At 33.4% G+C, this 24,130-nt stretch overlaps 2 protein-coding genes across 3 annotated transcripts; one reads left to right on the forward strand and one right to left on the reverse strand.

Moving 5' to 3' along the window:
• Window positions 1-5,042: 5,042 nt before the first annotated feature.
• Window positions 5,043-16,443, reverse strand: LOC108218896 (uncharacterized). 2 transcript variants are annotated; one of them, XR_010291159.1, is made up of 17 exons: window positions 16,228-16,408; window positions 14,147-14,639; window positions 13,449-13,540; window positions 12,889-13,053; window positions 12,412-12,805; window positions 11,443-11,561; window positions 11,270-11,342; window positions 10,973-11,193; window positions 10,840-10,884; window positions 9,955-10,033; window positions 9,568-9,759; window positions 8,445-8,594; window positions 7,864-7,980; window positions 7,591-7,761; window positions 6,465-6,577; window positions 5,645-5,704; window positions 5,502-5,557 (listed from the first exon to the last, which is right to left on the reverse strand). XR_010291159.1 is itself a non-coding variant. In XM_017392053.2 (16 exons), the coding sequence occupies exons 1-16, from the start codon at window positions 16,266-16,268 to the stop codon at window positions 5,450-5,452; spliced, it is 2,520 nt and encodes an 839-aa protein (XP_017247542.1). In that variant the 5' UTR covers window positions 16,269-16,443; the 3' UTR covers window positions 5,043-5,449. The 2 variants fall into 2 exon arrangements, 1 of the variants encoding a protein (XP_017247542.1); XM_017392053.2 differs by lacking the exon at window positions 6,465-6,577 and having other exon boundaries at window positions 5,043-5,557; window positions 16,228-16,443.
• A 5,992-nt stretch (window positions 16,444-22,435) lies between these two features.
• On the forward strand, window positions 22,436-23,831 carry LOC108217967 (probable F-box protein At2g36090). Its single transcript, XM_017390882.2, has one exon. It carries the CDS (start codon window positions 22,620-22,622, stop codon window positions 23,592-23,594), a length of 975 nt encoding a protein of 324 aa, XP_017246371.1. The 5' UTR covers window positions 22,436-22,619; the 3' UTR covers window positions 23,595-23,831.
• Window positions 23,832-24,130: the final 299 nt, after the last annotated feature.

The raw sequence follows: 24,130 nt of genomic DNA on the forward strand, positions 1-24,130 counted from the left end.
ATTATAATTCTTTTATATTTTAAATTGTCACTACAACAAAGTGGACTATTTATGACGGATAATCTATAACGAAAATTAGGCATCTGCCGTAAACTGTTACAACATAAGCCCAATTCATCATAAGTGTAGTATTTTAATTATTAAATTATGCTGTAAAATATTCAAATAATGGAAATATTTTCCGCGAAGCGAAACGACGTCGTTATGACAGATGTCATATTTTGTTGTACGGATTTCGTCGATACTTATTTCATGACGGATAATTCGTCGTAATTTTATTTTACGATTAATTTATATGTTGGAAGTTTAATGTTAACTCATGACCTTTTTTCTTACTTAAGGCGCATATCAAAAATTGTGATGTTTTTCTGAATTTATTACTCGAACAAAAGTGACGGAATTTTTCGTTATTAATTCGGAATTTACGACAAATTTAAGCCTAAATTTCTGTCGTGCTTAGTACTTCACCAAAAAACGTTTCATTGCTTAATTAGAAATTGGGCGGAAATACACTAGAGATCCAAAATTTATGTAACTTGTGTGCAGGTGGAAATCCCATTTTTCTACAACTTGGAGTAACTAGATTGCCAAGATTTGGATGCCAACAATTCAGAGGACGCCCAGAGAAGTCAGTCGTTGATGTGAATCATTGGCATGCAGGAGAATGGTCCGATCCCTAGGGTAGGACAGCACTAAATCAAGCATGTTAGAGATTTTCAGGACCAGCTGTGTCAGTTATGTTTAGATTCTCTCAAGTGTCAAATAGTTGTACAAGTCAATGGCATGTCATTAAATTGAAGATTGTAACTAAAGATTTGAGATTGTGACACAAGAGTGAGTTGATCGGGAGGGAAATAGAAGATGGTATCATGGTAATGGAATAGCTTTTGAATAGTCAAATCAATTAGTTCCATCTAATTACATGGACAGGAGGAGCACCCCAAATGCCTCCATGACTGAGCTTAGTGGCTCTACACTTTTTTTCTTCCAAAAAAGCAATCGTACAGGTATTAGCACATTGGTGTTTATTAATCATTTTTATACTGAAACTAGAAAATTCAACTGATTGTAACTGTGAGGACTGAGGAGGATATTCTTTAAAAACCAACGATAAGATCTGCATTTTCACAAGGAGATCATCACGCATCCTAGCTCGGAACAAGATTAAAAAATTTAAATCCACGCTCACGATATTTAGTATGGGCAGCTAAAATTAAACCAATTGAGCATCTCATCAAATTCCTTGCACTGATGGAACTATATACAGAAAGAGTAGGATATACCTTGAACATTAAATAGAAAAAAAGGAGCAGGCCTAACCAATTTTTATGTAATCAAAACATATTCAAAACTGCAAATGCTTATAGATACAGTGTAAGAGTAAAGAGTCAGAGGTAAGCTGAGATGTAATTAGCTAGAAGCACAAGTTTCATATGTATATAGTATATACTGCACAAACTCTGAAAATACATATATATTGTATACTGATTGACGAGCTATCTAGGCATTGTTGCATGCATGTACAACTCATGCTGCACCATGAAATTTTAAAAGCTCAGAATCAATTCCAGTAGTAAGGAAGACTATATAACCAAATTGGCCCGGTTCTACTCACTAACAGCAATTGGGTCAGAAAGATACAATGGCTTAGTCTGAGCTATCAACTATCACGCACCCAAGCACTGTAGTGACTCTGGCAAAAATTGCAGCCTTACACAGTAAAGTATTCTTGACAGAATCATTCAAATAATGTTAATGATATTAATTGATTTTAATATTAAATATAATTATATACTTAGATGGTATTCTGTTAAAGATTTTAATAAATTAAGAAAAATCTATGTTATTCAAAAAATAAATTAAAAAAAATCTATAGATTTTTTATATAACTTGTAGTTGATTTTAAATTCGGTCCAGCGCTTTGTGCGGCCTAGTTGCAAGGCACTGCAGTACTGTATACGCCCAGTTTTAAGGATGTATAGGATAAGAAATAGATACAAGTTTCACAATATTAAATATATAATTTTATCTTTATTTTAATATATAATGATTGTATCGTCTAAAATATAATGCGATTAAGTTGGCTACACTTGATTTTATAAAATAACAATTTATTTGAAAAGAAATCACATTTATATAATATTTTTAAAAATAGATATTTAATAATTATTGAACATTTCTTAATCATATAAATAAGTCACTTACTCAAGAAAAAGTACATAAATATATATATTTTTTCATATATAAGTGATTATTTAAGGAAAATTATAATAAGCCAAATATGATCTAAATTTTTTTATACATTAATTATAAAATCTGATTTTTATTTATTTCTAATAAAAATTACTTTCACTATAGTATGAAATCATTTTCTTCGATAATGTAAGTCGTTTCTTGGTATAAAATTTAAGTTATAATAACTATTTAGTAATATTTTAAAATCACTTTTTTGTTGAAAGGAGATAAATAGTGACTCTAACATTACTCACCTCGTACTCCTGGAAGAAGGCATGACGAAAACAAAATTTTATACATAATGAATTTAATTCTAATTGGAATGAACTCATGTATATATTTATATAAACAACTATAATTAAAACCCCTACATCAATTGTCATCTATTGCCATATCAGTATACTGTACAGCACATAACACTGCTCTAGACGAAACCCTGATACACTATATCAATGGCATACTTGGAGAGATCTAACGTTAACCAAGAAATCGGGGCTATAAATTGTGAATATCATGCATAAACGTGGCGTAAAGAACAAAAATAGTGTGCCAATCCTGGATTAGAATTAATTAAAAACCCCTACGCTGCACAGCAAAAATATTATATATTCACACTCGTCATTTAATCAAACAAAAATATACATATATTTTATAAGCCTACAACACTGGCGTAAGATTAAAAATAACGACTATATATCCGAGCGCCCCAGTATCTCCTACAAAGACTTGTTACTAGTTAAAACCCTTTCAAAATTAAAAACCAAAAAAGTTCCACTACATATGGATCTTCTTCATCAACAACAAAAGCAACCACACAACTTTCATTATTTCCGGTCATTAATCTTGAACGAAAAACAGTTGCTAATTTCCTGCAATCTACTCTTTCTTTTTCTTCTTTTATCTTCCATAGTGTTATACAACATTGTCGTAGTCACCCCGCCATTGCAGCAACAAAAACAAAACCATACTAATACTGGCATCAGTGGTAGTGCCAATGATAAGTTAAAAGTTTGTGATTACACAAATGGCTAATGGGTTTGGGATGAAAGTTATCCACTCCAATTGTACACGGAGGAGTGTCCATTTCTTGACCCTGGCTTCAGATGCCAGCAGAATGGTCGACGAGACCTAGACTATCTGAAGTGGAGGTGGCAGCCGCGACAGTGTAATCTTCCAAGGTATGCTGTTACATATTGCTCATAATTGAATAAAATAGGAAACACCACTTAGGTACATTACTTAGAAGGATATTAGTCCATGTCCACCTATAGAATCAAAGCATACCAAATGAAAAAACATACCATGTTTGCCATCATCAAACCAAACCATGACTTAAAATACTAGAATAGTGAGCGGCGTATTAATTATCACTCTGAAGTCTGAACTAGGAAGAGGACGTCAATTTTGAAGGGTGCTGCAACCTTGTAACTGTGGCACTTCCACCTTGAATTACTATTTACATTTAAAATTCATATATAACTGAAACTAAAGAGATGTGAGCAAACATCCCTATACTGACATGTGAACATTACAGGGAGATGTGCATCTCATATATCAGGGTAAAATTTGCATGCTATATACCTGAATCAAGCCAAAGATACCCACCTCATCGAATTTGAAAGTGCAATTGTTATAATACTTCTAAAGCCTAATTGAGAATGATCTCAGATAGTTTTCAATAATTTCTAACCATATAAATCATGTCAATACTTGCAATGCCTAGCCTTGGGTTCAGTTTCTATTCTTGCTTCTACTTCAGATTCAGTGCAGCAACTTTTTTGGAGAACAGCCGAAACAAACGCATAGTTTTTGCTGGAGACTCAATTGGAAGAAACCAATGGGAATCTCTGATATGCATGATAGCTCAAGGAGTTTCAAACATGTCTACAGTCTATGAAGAAAACAGAAACCCCATAACAAAACACAAGGGCCATCTCTCAGTCCGTTTTCAAGAATACAACTTCACAGTAGAGTACTACCGGGAACCTTACCTGGTAACTATTGCCAGATTGCCTAAAAATGCGCCTAAGAATGTCCGAGGGACCATTAGAGTTGACAAGCTGCACTGGTATAGCTTAAAATGGATTAATGCTGATGTGTTTGTCTTCAATACTGGACACTGGTGGAATGAAGACAAGACTATAAAGCTGTAAAAACTTTCACCCTTTCCAGTTTTCAGGACTTGAGTATAATACATGCATTTAAATCCGCTAATAAATGCCAACACTTTCAGGGGATTCTATTTTCAGGAACAAGAGGGTATTAACATGACAATGAATGTTAAAGAAGCTTTTCAGAGGTCTCTAGTAACATGGAAGTCATGGGTGATCCAAAATATAAATCCTAGAAAGAGTCTCGTCTTCTTCCGAAGTTACTCACCTGTGCATTACAGGTATGTGTGCTGCACCAGGAAACAAAAGTCATGTAACATATCACAAAGTATCTTTCTATTAGATTTAACATAGTGTACAAAATCAATGGCATCTGAATATCTGATGGAACTTAGAAATTATAAAGAATACAAGTATAATTACATATGTACTATACAAAGCATACATTGTCAGGTCTACACAAATCCACGACACATAATCAAAGTTGATTAGTCACTCTAAAGATGTTTTGGTTATACTCTATATTCCAAACAGGTTGCCTATCCTGAACCTCGGTGACCAATTGAGAACTGCATAAATATTGTAGATAGGATGACAAGTCTGTATTTGATCTGTTAGTGTCAAATGCTAAAGGACCGCATAATCTTGTTGTCATTTGATAACCAGAATGGATGATTAATATTAGAAAAAAAAAAATTGGGATGCAGGGAAGGAACATGGAAAGATGGCGGTCACTGTGATATTAATACGTCACCGGAAACAAACTACACAAGACTGGATCCTGAGCCACCGAATAATTTTTTTATTTCCAAAATAATCAGAGAGATAGGAAGTGCCAAGAGAAAGGCATACTTTTTGAACATCACATTTATGTCAGAGTTTAGGAAAGACGGTCACCCTTCAAACCACCACGAGCCTGGGACTCCTGTTGAAGCACCACAAGACTGCAGCCATTGGTGCTTACCTGGAGTGCCAGATACTTGGAATGAACTTCTCTATGCTCACCTTTTGACAAAAGGCTTCAGAAACATGAATAAATGAACAAGGTATCCTTCCTTGAGGAACTTCATTTACGAGCAGTGTAAGTGTATATTTTGCCTTAACTATTCATTTGCATTCTCAGTGGGTTTCACTTCAGTGGTTTCCATTTCCTTCACCTTCTCAAGCTGCCTCAAAAGATCCAACCTCTCTGCTCCATATGTGGACGGAATCTGCCAACACACAAATAAAAATTACCATGTGATGAACTATTAAATCCTCACAAGTAGACTGGAACATAATCAACAGTTATGACCCACCAATCCTGGCACATATCTTTGTATTGCAGCTAAAATTGCGGCATGCCCAACTGCAGTAACCTACAGGATATATAATACACATGAGGCGGTTGCAAGCAAAATTAGTCTGGACCTGAACAGAAACAGCACACAGAGGGTACAATATATTGTAATTTGTTCAATATTGCAGCAAAAATTAGTTGCTCAGAATAGTACTGTTCATATTCCATCTATAACTATTTAAGGACCCTTGTCATATTATACTTGAATTCAGATCTATAAATACACGTTAATAACCATCTAACTAACATCTGAAATATTTTAATTCCCACGGCATGGAGCACACACATAATATTATCAGTCATGTCTGGTCCCAGTGGCCTAATAAAAACCTTGGCAAGTTGTTGGCCTCATTGCATGTAGCTTGTGGGAATGACGCCATCATTAATTCTCCTTAAAAACATAAAGATGTTTAACTCCAGCATGTTGACTAAATTTAATTAGCACTTGTTTTAACCATATCAACTCACATGAAGAATCCATAACCCTACAATCAGATTATGCACTGGACCCTACATTTGTACTGCCATAAAAAGAAAGCATTTGATTCCACCTTTCACTTTTATCTCTACTATTAGTGCTGAAACGAATGCAATGCATCAATGGATGATTTTAGAGAACTATATAAAACCGTTTTTATTTCAGTGAAGGTTTTATGACATCAACGTGAGTTCCGTAACGCATTTCATTATTAACCTCGTTCTACCTCTGATTTTATTGTTAAAAAACCGAATGGGAAAAAAGAAAAAAGAATTATTGTACATGAATAATCAAAACTTACACAAGATTATATGAAATTGCATGCTGATAGACGGAGAAGACAACGATTCAGATCAGTTTATATTAGAAGATTAGTTCGTGACAAAAGCACAGATCTTATGGATCTGCAAAATGCTAAATAAGATGGAAAGGTTACATGCATTACCAAATAGAAACACAAAGAGAATCATTAAATACTAAGCTATGCAGAGAACACTTATTTTGCATCTAAACCAGTGATCAATTAAGGAACATTTATGTGCAGAGTTCTTATTTTTTAAATTTAAATTTTTATATAAATTAGAAATAATATATATATATATATATATAAAATATTTATTTTAAAATCAGATCGGTTCGGTTTTTTTCGGATCGGTTTCTAGCTATAATCGGTTTCGATTCAGTTCTTAAATTTTCGGTTTCGGTTTTTAGCGGTTTCAGTTTCGGATTTATTCGGTTTTTTGCTCACCCCTAAATATAATTATGTGAAGCATCATACGGTGGAAATTTTAGATTAATAATTTAATTACAGACTTTTTGTTATATGTTTTGCATGATCTACCATGACACATCTCGGAACTTACAACTATTATTATAACTAGCTTATGGCCCGTGCAAAGCATAGTTTACTTTTAAATACTTTATTTATTTGCAAAAAAATTAGTTATTATGTCTTTTATATTTTTTTCAATATTTTATAAATAGAATATGATATGATTGTTGGGATTTTGCATTTATTTATATCATTAAAATTAATATAATATGTTTTTGATGGAAATCAAACCTTAGACCTTTATATGGGGGGAAAAAAAGTTTACCATTATATCTAACAGTTCTCATCAATCTGAGGTGAAAATTTAACGGCTGTGATTATAAGAGATAACCAAAAATGAGGGGTAGCTAAACTACAAAGTTATCATATTTTAGTTTAATGACTGTTATTAAAAGAGATAACCAAAAATCAGGAGTAACCAAACTACATATCATCCTTACGCTCGGTTATTATAGTTTAGTATGGCTTAGTCTCCATTTAACTACAAGATTAATAATATAATTTTTGTTTTCAGTTAAGCCAAGCCCACTGATTATATAATCAATGCCAACAAAATAATTGCAGAAAGTAAGAAGTGCAGTGTGCAAGGACTTACAGGAAGTAGCATCAGAAAACCTATTGGAACTACTGATGCTAGATCGGTCAAAGTTCTTCGCAGTGCTTGCTTTTCTTTCTCTGTCAATTCATCCCCTATGACGACTCTTCTAAGTAATTCTGAAGCAGCAGCAACATCAATAGCTAGAAGCTGAGTCCCTTGCAACACATCCTACTCATTCATAAAAAAGTCATCTGTTAGTGTACAGGCAAACAGTAAAATTTAATAACATCCGGACAAGAACAATTAAGAGCAGGATTAAAGAATACATACTGTACTTGTTTCTTTTAATTTATCCAGTGACTTCTCAATGATATTTTCTTTCTGGGCCTTAATCAATCCAGTGCCTCCAGTGTAACCAGCAGTGTCATCTGTCAGTATATCTTCCTCCTGTACAAAAAAACATGGAGTAACTCTAATTGCATGGCAAACCCACGTATCAACCGATAGATAATATGTCAGTACACAATTTATCAAAAGAAATTACAAGACACCTAATCTAGTTAAAGAATGTTCTATGCCCTTATATGTATATCATTTCAATAATGTACATTTCATGTGCTTTAGAATTTTTAATGCTGAACAAGGAGCATCAAAATGCAGAAATTACTAGGCGCTGGTCATCCTATCACAGTGTATGTCCTGCAACTACTCTTTATCTCTTTCAATCTATATTATTCCCTACCAGGTGCTTACCCCCCAAATTAGGTCTATACCCTAGACCTCAACTGGCAAAGTAGAAGTCACATATTTTTCCTTTAACTAGAAGGAGAACTGGAGAAGCACCTCGGGACTGGTCCACTAAAAAAATATTTATTGTATGTTATTATACTGACAGCAACACTAAGAAGTACCTCTTCACTTAGAGATTGATCAGCACTTTTTTGAACTCTTTGCTCAAGTTCCATAAGCTCATTTCTTAAAAGCTCAAAACGCTGAATCTCATTTGACTTTGGCTCTGAGACAGCCATACTGAAATTATCCTGATAATAAAGATCATCCGCCTGTATTCAAGATTGGCAGGTAAAATTATAACTTCAGATAATATATAAACATGAACTACTCACAAGATTTTGAGTCAAACAACATACAAAGAAAAACACTAGCAAGAGAGACGTCCATTACCAGAATACAGATCTACTTAACAAAAGGACCAAGGATCTACATATGTTACTATGTAACTTAACCAGCATGAATCTATCAGTATATATTTATTCTGGATCTGTTAATTATTATTTCAAGTGAATAATCAAAAGCAATGGAGATTTTCAAGTTCCAGACACAAGTGAGACAAGTATTTTGCACAGTATGATGACTGAATAAACGCAAGGGTTGTAGGCAATAAACCAGATTGCCCTATCGTCATATTGATTTAGATAGAAGAATTGATAATTAATCTTTATCCTTCTATCTAGGATTTTGCTTATTCTGCATCGTTGCTTATTCTCCAAGTTTTGCTTATCCTTCATATGTTATTCGTTTGAACCTTGTGCTACACCAAGTGGTTTGAGAGCCAAAAAATTTCCTGGTACTGATTTATGCATTTACCTCGTACCCAATTTTTAGCCTTGCTACTTCATTGGAACTCATTAGAGACCCAGCAAGGACAAAAGCAAGATCTACAACAAGAATCTTGCTAGACAGAAGAGCAAAAAATGACATATTGTTCTCAACCAGAGTTTCACCTGTATCAATCATAATATATAAAGGCAGAAAGCCCAATCTGTAGACTCGCTATTACTTAAAGGATAACTTACTAAACTATATAGAAGAAATAAAGACAAAATAAGAACCTAAATGCTTAGGTCCAACGGAGTCCATTTTCTAAAAACAAAGTTTATTTTGTTAGAAAGCAATCCAAATTGTAAAGAATACAACCACAGGCGCACAAGTTCGTAACAGATACAAAGGTATTAAACACACTTTAAATTATAACAACAATATTCACATAATTGTATGAAAAATGCAAAACCATACCTGTTGAAGGGAAGCTGCCTTAGCTCTAAATGATGCCTCAAGAAACTCGGCCTCTTTCTTAAGTTTTCTCATCCTTTCTAGGTCAGAACAAGCAGCTTTCAAATGCTCTTTTCTAGAACTGTCGCTTGAAACATGCAACTCCTGGAGCAATTCTTCTAACCGTATCATAGCATCTTCAACACTCTCTAATGCCTACAGTTGATATGTGAGCAAATCATGATGAGTCGATCAGAAACTTCAAATTTTTTTAGGGCCAACAAAATAAGATTTCTAACTGGATCACAAAAATTAAGGACAGCACAAGAAGTAGCTGAATAAAAACATTCTATAAGTAATTTTTGGCTTTAAGTAGTAATTCCCTACAGAGAGAATTATGCAATCATCTACCTTATCAAAAGAATCTAAATCTCTCCCAGATCTATTACGCAGAACAGATTTCTTGACAGCTTTTTCTATCATTTGCTCCCTGCACCAAATTTTTGCAAGCTGGTTACTCCATTTCATATAACAAGATCGAAAAAATCCGAAATGTCTAATTTGCTTTAGTTGAATCCCAAACATCCTATAACTTTACATGTATAGGATGTGTAGAGATTAAAAATGCTTTGCCTCTTAAGGGGTCGTTTGGTTCAGGCTCTTCAGATGTTAGGTATGGGTTTGGTTCATTCCAAACTCATACCTAGTGTTCGGTTGAGGAAAACCTAGTATAGAACCCAAGCCTCAAACCCCTAAGGAATGAGTTGTTGATATCCAAGGGGGAGGTGGGTATGAAGCTGGGATATGAATCAGAATTATTTTTATTATTTTCATCATTATTTATATAATTACATATAAATGACTCGAAATAAAAAAAAATATATCAACTAAATTAAAATCTTAAATAAATTCAAAATTGACAGACTCAAAAACTCAAACATATTGATTCCAGCACTAAACCAAACAGATGACATCAAGAATGATACCTCAATCCCATATCACTCAGCAAACAACCCCTAAGCATATTCTAGTAAACCTCCAAAACACAAACCGTGAATCATCAAGTCAATAAGACAACAAAATATCATTCATATGTCCATGTTTCTTACTTGGGCTTTTAATAAATAGTGGAAAAGCAAGCCTAAAGCATATCATCCATAGTAAAAACTAAAAAAGACTGTACTTGCTTGCTTACCCATTAATCATAAATAAATTGGTGTTGCTTGTGAATTGTGATATATGAGTTAAAGAAAGATGCACAAAAGTACAAACCAATTATGGAAACATAATACCCACTTTTGTATCCCTAGTTCTTCCATGCATCCCTTTAACATATTGTGCCTGAAAATTTGAAGGTGTGAAAAATGGTTGGACAGTTGTGTAAGGAAAAAGGTTTGTTTAAAACATAATGCAAATTTAGTTAAAGTACCCTTTAGAAAGAAATGCCGCCGCTTTAACATTAGAGGGATTCTCCAGCCACGTACTGTATTTAATAAAGCTTTGAATCCAATGCAAACAAACTTCTAACACTAGGGGAATAGCTTCAGCATTTGGAGGCCCTTCTCGTTTACTTTTGTGGCCATGGGAACCTTTGGAGGCGTCATGACTAATAGGATAAAATGGAATCCAATCTAGCTCTTCACACACAACCTATTATAGAAAAACTTAATAAAGCCAAAGTCATGAATATACACCATATGTTTACTGTGCATCTATAAATGCTAACCTCCACATACAACTGATAAGAACTTATCGACGAGAGCTGGGGATAATATAACACACTGCCACCTATAAGGTGTCTGCATTAAAGTATGAAACATAAAATGTAATTACGAACGTGAAGAGACAAAGAAAGAATGAATTCCATATTTAAAAACATTTGTAAACTACAGAGTGTACCTAATAAATCCTTCAATAGGTTTATCTACCACCTCAAAGCCACTTGCATAAAGGAACGACTGTGTGCTTCTTCCCAAGGCAATGAAGAACCCAAATACAGCTAAATCTCTATCTAGCACCTGCAACAATTTAGCAAAGATACAGGTTCACACATAATTCACATTTAGGAAGTACATGTTTAAGTAACACGGATTCAGTTAAATGCATATAACAATAGCTTCTTTTATTAGTTTTAAAACACCATAGCTTGATTACATCCCTGAATATCAACACTCAAGTGCACAGTTAAATTTATATGTTTCTTTCTCAATAGTGTTGAGAAACCACCTGTAACCACTTAATAGTTTAATAACACTATCAATGAAGAATCTGTACAATAGGAGTTTATCCAACAATGTTGTACGGAGATTCGGAATTATTGAAGTGAGCTTGACAAGGAAATTACAATCCTTGTTCATGTATATGTCATCATTCCTCGAGACAAGGTTCGAGCCAGCATAAGTATTGCCTTATTTAGAAGATATGAATTCATAATTTGTAGTCCATTATTATGAATATGATTTTAGGATAGTTACTGTTGGAAATAATTCAAAATAATTTGAATTGTTTATGAAATCTTATTAATTTCAATTCAAAATAAGTTAGTAATGTTTTAGTTTTAATAAATCCTAATGTTTAGGAAATACTATGGATTTAGATGAGATATTTCTGGGTGTTTTGTTCAGCAGTGATAGGGTTACCTATTTTCTAGTGAATTTTTTTTATGGACACCCTATATAAAATGGCTTATGGAAGTAATCTCTTTGAGGGATTTTATAATAAAACATTTCTGTTTTACTTTTAGTTTACTTTTGTTTTACATTTATTTGTCATTTGTTGTTTTATAAAATGTCAACTATCACAAGTACACATCTTTAGAGTTGTGCCAGTCATTTCATATAGTAAGACTGCAAAATATAGTTTACTAACCTCAATAGTTTCAGATGTTGTAAGTTTTGACCATATTCTCTCTCTATCAATAGCTCGCAGTAGCTGATTCTGAAGAAGACTCACCCAAAATGTGACCTCTTCGGTTCCACCGTCATTTTTCACTCTAGATGAAGCAGCCCGGTGACCAAAATGTACCAAAAATTCTCTCCGTAAACCGATGTCTTCTACAGTGTGATAAGCTTTGCCTATGGGAATAAATTCCACAAGCATGTCCATTAGCCTTCCAGTTGTATCGGGAATAATAGAGAAAAACTGTGCGCAAGAAACTTTAGCTGGCCCAAGCTTTGTGATTGCCGCAATGCAACTTAAAGCAAGTATGAGCAGAGATTTGTCAATTGCATTCCCTGCATCCACAGAAATTCCTTTGCCCCACCTGCAAGAAATAAAATTGCAGCACTTTGAGTTCCAGTATACTACTTAGCCTATAATGATTCATAGAACACAATAGTCACTTACACGGTAGTAGCAGCAGTAAAGCTTTGATCCTTTTCAAAATAATTTACAAAACTGGTCACTACTGCTGGAACTTGTTCAGACCAAAACCAGTCATAAGCATCAGGCTGCTTAGCTAACATTTTCTCTCTAATCTCACTCTCCAAAGGTGCAGATTGCCGCAATAAGCTGCATCAATGCGTTATGCCAAATTTAAAGATATTATACTTGGTCTAAAAGTGATAACAAAGAAAAAATAATGACCATTCTCAGAATGTATTAGCGAATGGAGACATATTCACTATGCAATAGTAAAACCATATGCGCCAACTTCAGTACAGCTCGTCACTATGGCCTTTCTAGTCCCTCATAAACACAGTATTTCTTAATCAGAAATCCCACAAAGTAAAGTATCAAACTATATTAATCGTTCCTATATGTACTTGTAAATTATAATCAAATCCAGATAAATATAATAGTCATCCTAGATCCATGTATATTACAAACTATTAATTCATAAAGTTTACAAATATTCTATAGCAAAATAAGTATTGTTCTCAAATTTTTTAATTCTAAAAAAGCACCTTCTCTGGACAAATACATTGATATCTCTGTCTCTTCCATCTCCTCGGGAAGAAATCTCACATCCTGATTGCAGTAAGGAATACACGGATGCCTGAATAATAGTATAATTAGTCAGCTTCCACATCAATACTGAATATACACAGAAGCAGAATATACTGTATATGGATATTTATAAATATTAGATCAGTACTTTGAAAGAGTTGGATTTAAAGCCTATTTTATGTTCAGTAATTTGATATAAGTGCCTTGCCTCTCAGGGAACTTGTTTTAGGGAGGAGAACTTTGAAATATATAAGTCTGAATGTTTTTTTTTTTTTACCAATTCAACGACTAAGATTACACTTTACTGATCTCCATCATAAAATCTTTTCAATTTTAGTAGTTACCCTATGCTCAAGATTTGTACTTGAATTATTAAAAGCCCAGCAGAGAATCATAGGTAGCACAAAGATCAAGATATATGTGCCGAATCCTACAGATATACTATTTAGAAGCAGTTAAACATACTTGTGATTTCAATAAATTGCAATATTAGAAATTAATAAAACCTGCATGTAGAAACTTAATTGCCTAAAAACAAAACAATCACCATGTCTTGAACAGGTTTAGCATTTCTCTTGTTTCAATAGAACAATCAAATTTAATAAGCTTCAGTAATAGTGTAAATTGATATAAAAAAGCATTCCAAGTGTTTAACCTGATAAGAAAGTGCCTTCACCCACGAATTCCTATCTACGCCAAGCCAGGCAGTTGAAAACCAGGATGTTTTTGATCTAGAACTCTTTTCTTTGATTGCCAGCTCAAATACCCTTGCAGCATCATGTAGCGTTTGGACAAGTCCAGCATTATAATCTTCACCTTGTGATGACTGTTTGAGCCTCATTGCCAAATTTTCAACATTACCACTAGTGCTTGGCTGGGAATTCCCATTAACTGTTACACCATCATCAGCTGAAGCAAAGGGCTGCATATGTTTCATCCTTGCCAGTTTACGAAAAAATAGAGAGTGTATCTCAAAGGTCACCAGTTTACACTTATGACTGAGTATATCATCAGCTATTAAAGAGACCTTTATACGGCATTTTTTCCTTGAATAGCTACATCGAAGAACTTCACGATCCAAACCAGCCACTCTTTTCTTGAAACTATCAGTTCTTGTTGGTTTTTGTGAAATCCATGGATTTAAAGAGCTTCAAATTAGAAGTAATGCGGTGAATGAATCACTAATAAATTTATAATAATTATATTAAATTACAAAATCATTAGGATGGCCTGAAATAACAGTAATTTAATATAAAAACAATTTTTAAATATCAGATCCACGTCTTCAACTATTCAATAAACACATAATAGCTAATCTGTAATTACGCACAAGATATGTGCAAGTATATATTTGATCCTAAAACTAGTCATATGGCTGGTAGCCAATATGATGACTGAATTAGGCAAAAAATTAAAAAATACATGCTGATGACTTCCTTATATCGTTGGTGAGAGTATTTTAATAGGGATAGAACCTGACTTGCACAACTTTTATTAACAATGTAATTGACTCGCAAGTCGCAACATAAAATATATGGTTCAAAGTTCCGAAAATTATTAGGCAGAGGTTGAGTTTTGAGCACCTAAACCTCGTACATGACATAGAAAATTCTTAGGCTGGCGTGTTCTCTTATTTCAGTTAGCAGTAAAAAGTTATAAGCGAGTCAATATCAAAAGTTATAGGCCACGATTTTTTTTCAAACCTTATAAGTTTCAGGCCCATATACATTGGACACCCAAAATTTAATATAAAGGCATAGAACTCTAATGTACTGTAGTCAAACCGCCAATCATACAAGTCAGCTATAAAACTAGGTTTTTAATTGCTATCTGGAAGTTGAAATACAGTGGTGGCTTACTGGCTTCGCATCAGGTTCAACTCACAGCCACTTTAAGCAAAACTTATACGTATGCCTTGTATTATCGTTCTACAATCACAATTACAAATCAATGTTAATGTTCCCCTTTTTACACTTAAAGAATTTGACGTCGAGTGTGTATACCTAGAATTTATTAGATTCAACACGTTTTTGATATTTCTATTCAAATACAGGAGGGAATAATAATGTGAATTTCGCCTTGTAAGTGTAAGAGCAAGTCCAACACTATGCTAAGAGGTTCCTTAAAAATATTATAAAATAATATGTCTTAGTGATTTAGCACAAGATTTAGCACATGAGCTCCAATAGTACTCCCTATATCCATTCCTTATTATTATAATAATATTAAATTTAAACAACTTTGGTGTGGAGGAGAGAGGGAAATGATGTGGAGGAGAGAGGGAAATGAATATTTTAATGATAAAAATAGTTTAGAAGTGGCTAGCATATTCTAAAAATAGGGAAGGGGAGGCTTGTGCTAGTGATTTAGCACAACACTAGCATAGTGTTGAAGTGCAATTTTGTCCCATATTCCCTATTTTTGGATTTAAGACTTGATTTAGCACACCTATTGGACTTGCTCTAACGCTAAACACTATATCATATCTATATTAACCAGAAAAAATCAACAATTATAACAGGATGTAGCCTATAACATAAAAATACATACAAGCCTATATATAAACACACCAGCATAGCAGTAACAGAATCAATTATAAAATCACATAAAAAAATTAAAGTTAAGTTATGAATTAATCAACAGCTTCACAATTACGCAATCAGAGTATATAAACAAAAATTAACCCTGAGTGTACGGAAAAGATAAGCAGACGAACTGGAGTTGTATTGAGATTACCTGGAAGAAACGAAGCTTTGATTATACAGTTTGATCGACATGATGAGGGCAGTATTATGTAATATTATTAGTGAGAGGGGTTTTGTTGAAATGAAATCGACGAATTTGTGGGACTTGCAGAGTTGCAAATAATATATTTTGGGAGAAAGAATTGAAGATAATATTAGCTTTTTATGGTTTGAGGGAGGAGCAGGACGTGTTTAAACGACTCATCACACATATTTATATACTGTAGTAGTCTGTATGTATTGGGGCGCGTGTATGTGTTGGAGCTGGCCGTTGGGCACGATTCCGAACCAAAGTTAACTAAAATTGGAAATACCAGGAAATGGTAAAATTTCGAGAATTTACGAATAAATTCAACTGACATCAAACTACTATATCTTTTACGGGCATTCATCCCGCCCGACTTGATGTCGATCTGATCTTTATCCCGTTTGGATCGGGGATTTGAAAATTTTTAGGGGTGTGGAACAAGATCGGTAAAAGTTTTATAAAAAATTCGGGGATCGGGGCGGGGTCGGGGATTCGTATCTCCCCGCCCCGATCTCCGACCTCGATTATATATATATAATATTAAATAACCCGATCTCCGACCTCGATTATATATATATAATATTAAATAAATTATTAAAAATAGCTATTTTTCATAATATTATTAAAATTAAAAAAAATATCTTTATTTTTATTGATCAATCATAATTATATTATAATATAATATATTTTATAATTTTAAAAATGTCATTTATTTATATTATAAATCATTTTTTATGATTTGACGTTGAAAATATGAGATAATATCATTTTATTATTTTATCGGGAGTTAGTAATTTGTTTGTTTTTAATTAAAAATTATATATTATATTATAAAGTTATTATTTTTTATTAAAAAATAAAATTTCCTGAATCCCTGCGGGTCCTGTTCCCCGTTCCGAATGGGAATCGGGGAGGAAAAGAAATCACGTTCGGGGTTTGTGGCAGGATCGGAGATGGGTATTGAATTTGGGGATCGAGGGCAGGAATAGCACTTCCCGACCCCGAAGTGCTTCCATGTCCATCTCTACTACTAGATCAAACCTCAAAATCGTTAAAAATGACAATCATACTTAATTGATGAAATAATAATTAATCAGAAATTATCTGAATTGATCAGCGATTAATCGGATTGATCATAATCGGTTTAATCAGTCTACCGAGAGATTAATCTGATTGTTTGTAATCGGTTTACTCACTCTGACGAGTTCGGAAGTATGGATTAATTAGTAATTAATTTGAAACAACGATCGATAAATGAAATTTTATTATATTTCATATATGGATTATTAATTTTTTGAAAGCATATTTATGGTGATAACTAAAGTCTTTGATGGCAAATTTAAGCTATTTAAATATGAACTGTCATATATTCAATTATTTTCGAAAGTATGTGATTTTATAATAGAATGGGTTCTATAGAGTCTAAATATTATTGAAATACTCGAAGTCTATGATAATTATTATTTATTACATCATAATTGTATGACTGCGAATCTAATTTTGATAACTTATTTTAACATTAAAAAGTAATTATCTCGTATACAAATTTGAAAATAAATTATGAAATTATGTATTATATGTGTTCTGGAAAATAATTTTTAAAACCGTAAACCAATTAGATGGAGCGAGAATAGTTCACCGTTTGGGGCTTTTTGGGTGTCACGCTGCGTTCTAATCGGAACCCCGAGAAGCCTATGGGCCAGAATAGTCATAATTTACCAAGCCCAAGTCTGATGATGTGGGTCAAGACGTAAATTGATAAATTCGGATTAATTTTTTATTAAATTCAAAAATATCTTGATATTATATTAGTTATAATCATCAATATACTTATATAAAGGAGAAGCGAGGGGCGTGTAGGTGGCGACTCTCACATCGCTCCGTACTATTTTTCTAATTTTCTGGAATATTTGGATGAAAAATATCAAAAATTACAACTACCTTTTTAGTTTCGGATATATTAGAAGCAAGTTTCAGAATCTGATTTTGTTTCAGATTATTTAATTATGAGAAAGAGTAGCACACAAGTCTTTCTGCACCTATAAATACCGCTATAGATTGTAGGATTTTAGATCATCTAAACAAAACCTCCTCTCTCTCAATACCACAACCCTACTTCTCTCTGGTGATAGTTCTCTTGCTTGATTTCTAACTCGGTGGTGCCGTTCTTCTGCAACGATATGTGAAGGCTGTTTATATAGTATTAAAAAAATAAAGGTTGTTGCAAGTAAAAGGTAGTTATAGATTGCTACGTGGGAGTCGACAAATTCAAATACGGACAAAGAATATAGTCTTGACATGATATTGATGGATGATATCAATAAATTAACTATTAGTGATGTATGTTTGTTGGTTATTCTTTTATAATATTTGTTTTGTTCATCGAACATATTTTTTGTTATTAATTTTTATATGATTTACTTTGTATACAGGAAAATATGGTGGAGAAGCGAAAGGCGTGTAGGTGGCGACTCTCACATCACTCCGTTCTATTTTTCTAATTTTCTGGAATTATTGGATGAAAAATATCAAAAATTAGAACTACCTTTTTAGTTTCGGGTATATTAGAAGCAAGTTTCAGAATCTGATTTTATTTCAGATTATTTATGGAATATAGTAGTTTGAAAGTTTTAATCTGATTTTGTTTCAGATTATTTAATTATGAGAAAGAGTAGCACACAAGTCTCTCTGCACCTATAAATACCCCTTTAGATCGTAAGGTTTTGGATCATCTAAACACAACATCCTCTCTCTCAATACTACAACATCACGGAATTATGTTAGATGTTTTTGTGCACAATCAATCCAAAAAAATTGGCGGAAGGTGACAATGTAAGAACATGATTACTTTTCAAAAAAAACACAAATAAAATTAAGATTCTTTGTGCTTTAAATTGTTAATTACGTGTATAAATTTATTTTCATTTTACCATGAATTATAGTCCAATTTTGCAATTTTATATATTAGTATTGGTATTAAATCAAGATTTTTATAATATAAAATTAATTTTATCCTACAAATATTAATTTTTTTGAAACGTTAATATAGTTTTTGTAGACAGCCACAAAATAATTTTATTCTACAAATATTAATATCGAATCATTAATATAATTTTTATAAACCGCCGCAACGCGCGGCTTCGCAACTAGTTGAATATAACTTAAAATCTCCATTTTATTAAAAAAATTTTGATAAATTTCTTAGCAATCCTAAATCGGTAAATCGATAGATTAGTGTCACTTTGTAATTTTTACGATCATGCTTTTTATAAATAATTATATCATAAATATACAATACAATGCTTTAGCTATGATAATATAAAACATAAAAGATATATAGACAGATTCCTTCTCAAAATTTAAATGTGACTACATAATCAAACAAACGTTTTATTTATTGACTAAGAAAGTACTTATTTCATAATTTCTATCTTCCCGACGCAAAATCCCGCTGATAATATATAACAAAACAATCATTTGATCTTGTAACAAAGAAAAACAATCATTCGATATGCAACACCACCTAATAAAAAAATGTTAAATAACCTAATATTTGGTAAAAGTCGTAACCTATAAGCAACAAAAGTATATTGTTTTAGTTGTCTATTTAATATTACAATACAATCTTTGGTGTATGATATAAATTAAGAGTGGTGTCCTCACAAGCCATTTAGGCGGTATATAATCAGATTTTTAATTTTTTTGTGAGAGGATATAAAACTTAAATTTTTTATGTATAACATAATTTTTTACTTTAATGATCCGTTTGAAATCCTGAATTTCAATTGAAATCTTGGATTTGATCAGATAACATGTTTAGAAATTTGGATATATATTTCATTTAAAATCCAGACATTCAAATATTAGTATAAATTTGAAATTTAAAATATCCTTTCATTTGAAATCATACTCCCAAACGTCCCTCAGAGTTTTTATCTAATTTCCACGTTGTTTGGTCTCTAGAACCAAAACAATGATAAATAATATAATATTTAATAGAAGGTTGTGAGTTGTAACCTCTGAGTGTATAATTTTTAGTTACTTATTTAACATTACGTTAAAAATGCAAGTACGGTTTATATTATTTATATATAAAAAAAGAATTAGGGAACGAGGGAGGAGTTACAGGAGGAGCTAGTTAGACTGTTAGAGCAGTTGAGCTTGCTGCTAACTAATCTACAATAAAGAGAATCAACTGTGCAGTTGATGTGCATGTTTATTACATAATCACATACCGTTAACGAGACAAATCTACGAGATTCGCATTCTAGAAGTGAAAGTTGCAGGTGATATTTTATTCCTATATGGGTTCGGTATTTATTCCGTAGGTTAAGAAATGACATCTTCGCTCATCTTTCATTCCTAATCACAGCACTGATCGGGATCCCGTAAGAGGCGGGACTCGTGCTCCCTAAAAATGTTTTTGACGTTTTTTCATCATTTTAAATTTTATAAAAATATATAAGTGTCATCTTGAAAATTAGAAAATATATATAGATGTCTTTTGAAAATTTGATGAGTATTATTTTAGAGGAAGCTGCATGTTGATGGAAATGATAATAAAAAATGAAAATGTATGATAGGAGGTGGGGTCAAAAAGAATGAAAATGATTTAAAATTCAAGAGATGAGTAGAAATATAATGAATATTGATTATATAATTTTTATTTTAAAAATTATAATTTTTATATCTCAAATATAAACATATTAAACAAGAGTTTTGAAAATTAATTCTTATAATATTTTTTTGAAGAGATTATGTTATCCCGATCGAAATTGTTGTATTGCTAGCATATACCCTATAAGTGTATATTAAAATCGAGCAACAGTGATGAGGGTACATATCAATAAGTTCCTAATTAAGTACTTATATATAGATTGATAAAGATACTGAGCTTGAATCTAAAAGTTAAAGACGCTCGTATAACAATGTAAAATTGACCTATTTTATGAGAGATATAATTAAATATGCATGACTGTAGTTTATTTATTTGTTAACAACCTCACAACAGAGACAAGTTTTACATCCAGAAATGATTGAAAAAAACGTTAATTATCTCAAAATTTATTTTCATAATTATAAGGTTTAATTTCACGGATCTCGTATATATAAATCATGTCATTAAAATCAGTCATCCTTATGTAATTTGAAAAAGTTTAAAACAGAATTTATTAATACATAACATTATTTAATAACAAAATAATAACAAGTCCAGTTACTCAGTGATCTTTATAATCTATGAAGTATGATGCAGCAGTGGGAAGCCTGGTTTGCATAACCCTATATATTGCCAAAATATAGGTCGAAATCGTGGAGACAGGGGTAAATTATAGAATTGGGTGATCGTGATTGATAAGAAGTTCGCAAGATATATAGAATGATTGACACCGACGTTTTTATTCAAGTAAGAGATGTTGCCTGCATATTTAATGGGCTCAAAATACAAGAGGATATTCATATTGATTGATATGGTTGGTAAATCTTGCCGCTGCTTACGTTAGGAAAGTATACTAGGACAAAGAGTAATGAATGCCTGAAACTTGGAAATCAGCTAGTAAAAAAAAGGGTCCGTTTCCTGACGGGAAAAAAAAAAAGGAAAATGCTTGGTGCACATAATTGTATACAAAAATATGTACATAATGACATGTGGCAGATTTTAATTGGATGGCCCCCCTGCATTTACACCAACCACCCCAATTAAAATCCACCACATCACTTGCCACATCATTATGTACAAATTTTCTGTACACAATTATGTGCACCTAGCACTACTCAAAAAAAAAAGGTTCCGTTTCTATAATCATCCGTTACTGTTATTGTAATGATATTGTAACCATTTTTTTAAGAGAGATGTTCTGTAAAAGTGATAGTCGATAAAGCAAGTGCAATATTTATTATAATATTCTACTTCTTTACAAACATTTTATTAATTTATTTATTTCTCATTTTTATTTTAATTCTTTAATTTAAACAAGAAAATTTTTAAGTTAACTCAAACAATCCAATATTTAATTTTTTCCGTAAATGTACGAGAACATGTTGCTTATCCACGTATCCTGATTTTATCTTTTAATTATAAAAAATGTAAAGAAAACTCTTAACAAACGATAACTATGAACCAAGAATAAAAGAAAGATATATACCAAATACGTTTTCAAAATGAGACAACACTCGAAGCAGCGATAAAAGCACGTCGTCACCTTTTGACCATGATAATAATACATACGAAATGCGATAAATAACGTTATCGCACAACCATTTTATCATGAATCACAATATCAAGCTTATCTAATACCAAACTCTCCACCACCAGCAGCGAGTGTTGCTATCAACACATAACACACACCAACTCAACAATGGAAGAAATCAGGCCCAACGGAATAAACTCTGTGCATGCAGATATACTAGAGACTCACATATTGACTCGCCTAGATGGTCCCAGCTTGGCCTCTCTCAGCTGCACTTGCACCAGTCTCAACTCTCTGGCCTCGCAGAGCCACCTCTGGTCCCACCTCTTTCGCTCCACGTGCCCTTCCGCCGCCTCATCCCCTCTCCTCCGCCGCCTCATCACATCTGACGGCGGTGCCCGGTCGTTCTTCTCTCTCTGCCACTCCCTGCCGCCTCCCTCCACCACCACCGCAAAACCTATAACACGAATCGGAGAACTAATCTCAGCCGTTGATATAAGCTTCCACGGTGATTTCATCTTGAGCAAAGTGCAGGAGACCGAAACGACGTCGGGCTGGTTCAAATGCTCGCCGTTTCGAATCGACTTGCTTGACCCGAAAGAAACGATAACGACGAGGATCCCTCACCTCGACGAAAACGACAGGTGCGATGATTTCCTCAACAACATGACGCTCAGCTGGATCCTGATGGACCCCACCAGCCCAACCGCGATGAACGTCTCATCGTTCAGCCCCGTGTCCGCCACGCGGCACTGGCTCAGCAAGGAGGTCCAGGTGCGGTTCGCCACGGTTCTCGAGACCCGAACCGAGATGGTGCAGTGCGAGATAGTGGTGACGTGCGGGGGCTCGGAGAGCGGGGAAATGCAAGTGAGGGAAGTGAGTCTGGAGATGGAGGACATGGAGGGGAGGCATTTGAATGGGAAGGACAGTATGGTAATTGTGGAGAGAATGATGGGAGAGAAGGGAGAGAGAAGAGGGAAAGGGAGAGAGGAAGAAGCGAAGAGAAGGTATAGAGAATATGTAGAGAAGAAGAGAGAGAGGAGAGAGAGGAAGATGAGGAGAGAAGGGATTTTAGATATGTTGTCCATTGCGTTCGCCGCTGGGCTCCTTGTTTTTGCCGCTTTTTGGTTCTTTCTCTTCTGATGAAACTGATCTGAGCAATAAGGAATTAGAGTAGGACTCATGAGATGTTTCTGCATTGTTGTTTTCTACTTCTTGTGTTTGTATATATCAATTCGCAGAACCTTTTTACCCAGCAATCTTGCATCATGTGTGATTCATGTGTAAATATGAACATGCGGTTCTATAGGTTATTAATTTTCATGTCTCGCGCTCTATCCAGTTGAGGTTTCTTCAACTTGAGTTGGAAGCTCCGATGTCTCTCTTGGTGTAAAGAACTAAAGATAAGTAAATGCAACCCCGTACATAAATTTTTAACTGAACTTGAATACAATTCACCTGTCACCTCCTTGTTGTCCAGTAAGATTTGAACTCTCAACAGGGAGCATTTGAATTGTGAGTAAGAATGAGAGTAGGAAATGAGAATAAAGAATATGAGAATGACTAGTACGAGAATTGAGTATCGCAATGAAGATTTAAGAAATGATTTATCCACTTAAATGATATTGAGATTCTATTCTATGTTTTTAAAATTTGGATTAACATTAACCAGACTCATT

The sequence above is a fragment of the Daucus carota genome, chromosome 4 (assembly GCF_001625215.2).
Source record: "Daucus carota subsp. sativus chromosome 4, DH1 v3.0, whole genome shotgun sequence".
NCBI classification, from domain to species: Eukaryota; Viridiplantae; Streptophyta; class Magnoliopsida; order Apiales; family Apiaceae; genus Daucus; species Daucus carota.

Coding starts and splice junctions, on each gene's coding strand:
- LOC108218896 (XM_017392053.2), bottom strand. CDS start 16,268: ATGTCGATCAAACTGTATAATCAAAGCTTCGTTTCTTCCAG. Junction 11,343..11,442: donor CCTATTGAAGGATTTATTAG/GTACACTCTGTA, acceptor ACTTTAATGCAG/ACACCTTATAGGTGGCAGTG. Junction 9,760..9,954: donor ATTTAGATTCTTTTGATAAG/GTAGATGATTGC, acceptor TATCAACTGTAG/GCATTAGAGAGTGTTGAAGA.
- LOC108217967 (XM_017390882.2), top strand. CDS start 22,620: ATGGAAGAAATCAGGCCCAACGGAATAAACTCTGTGCATGCAGATATA.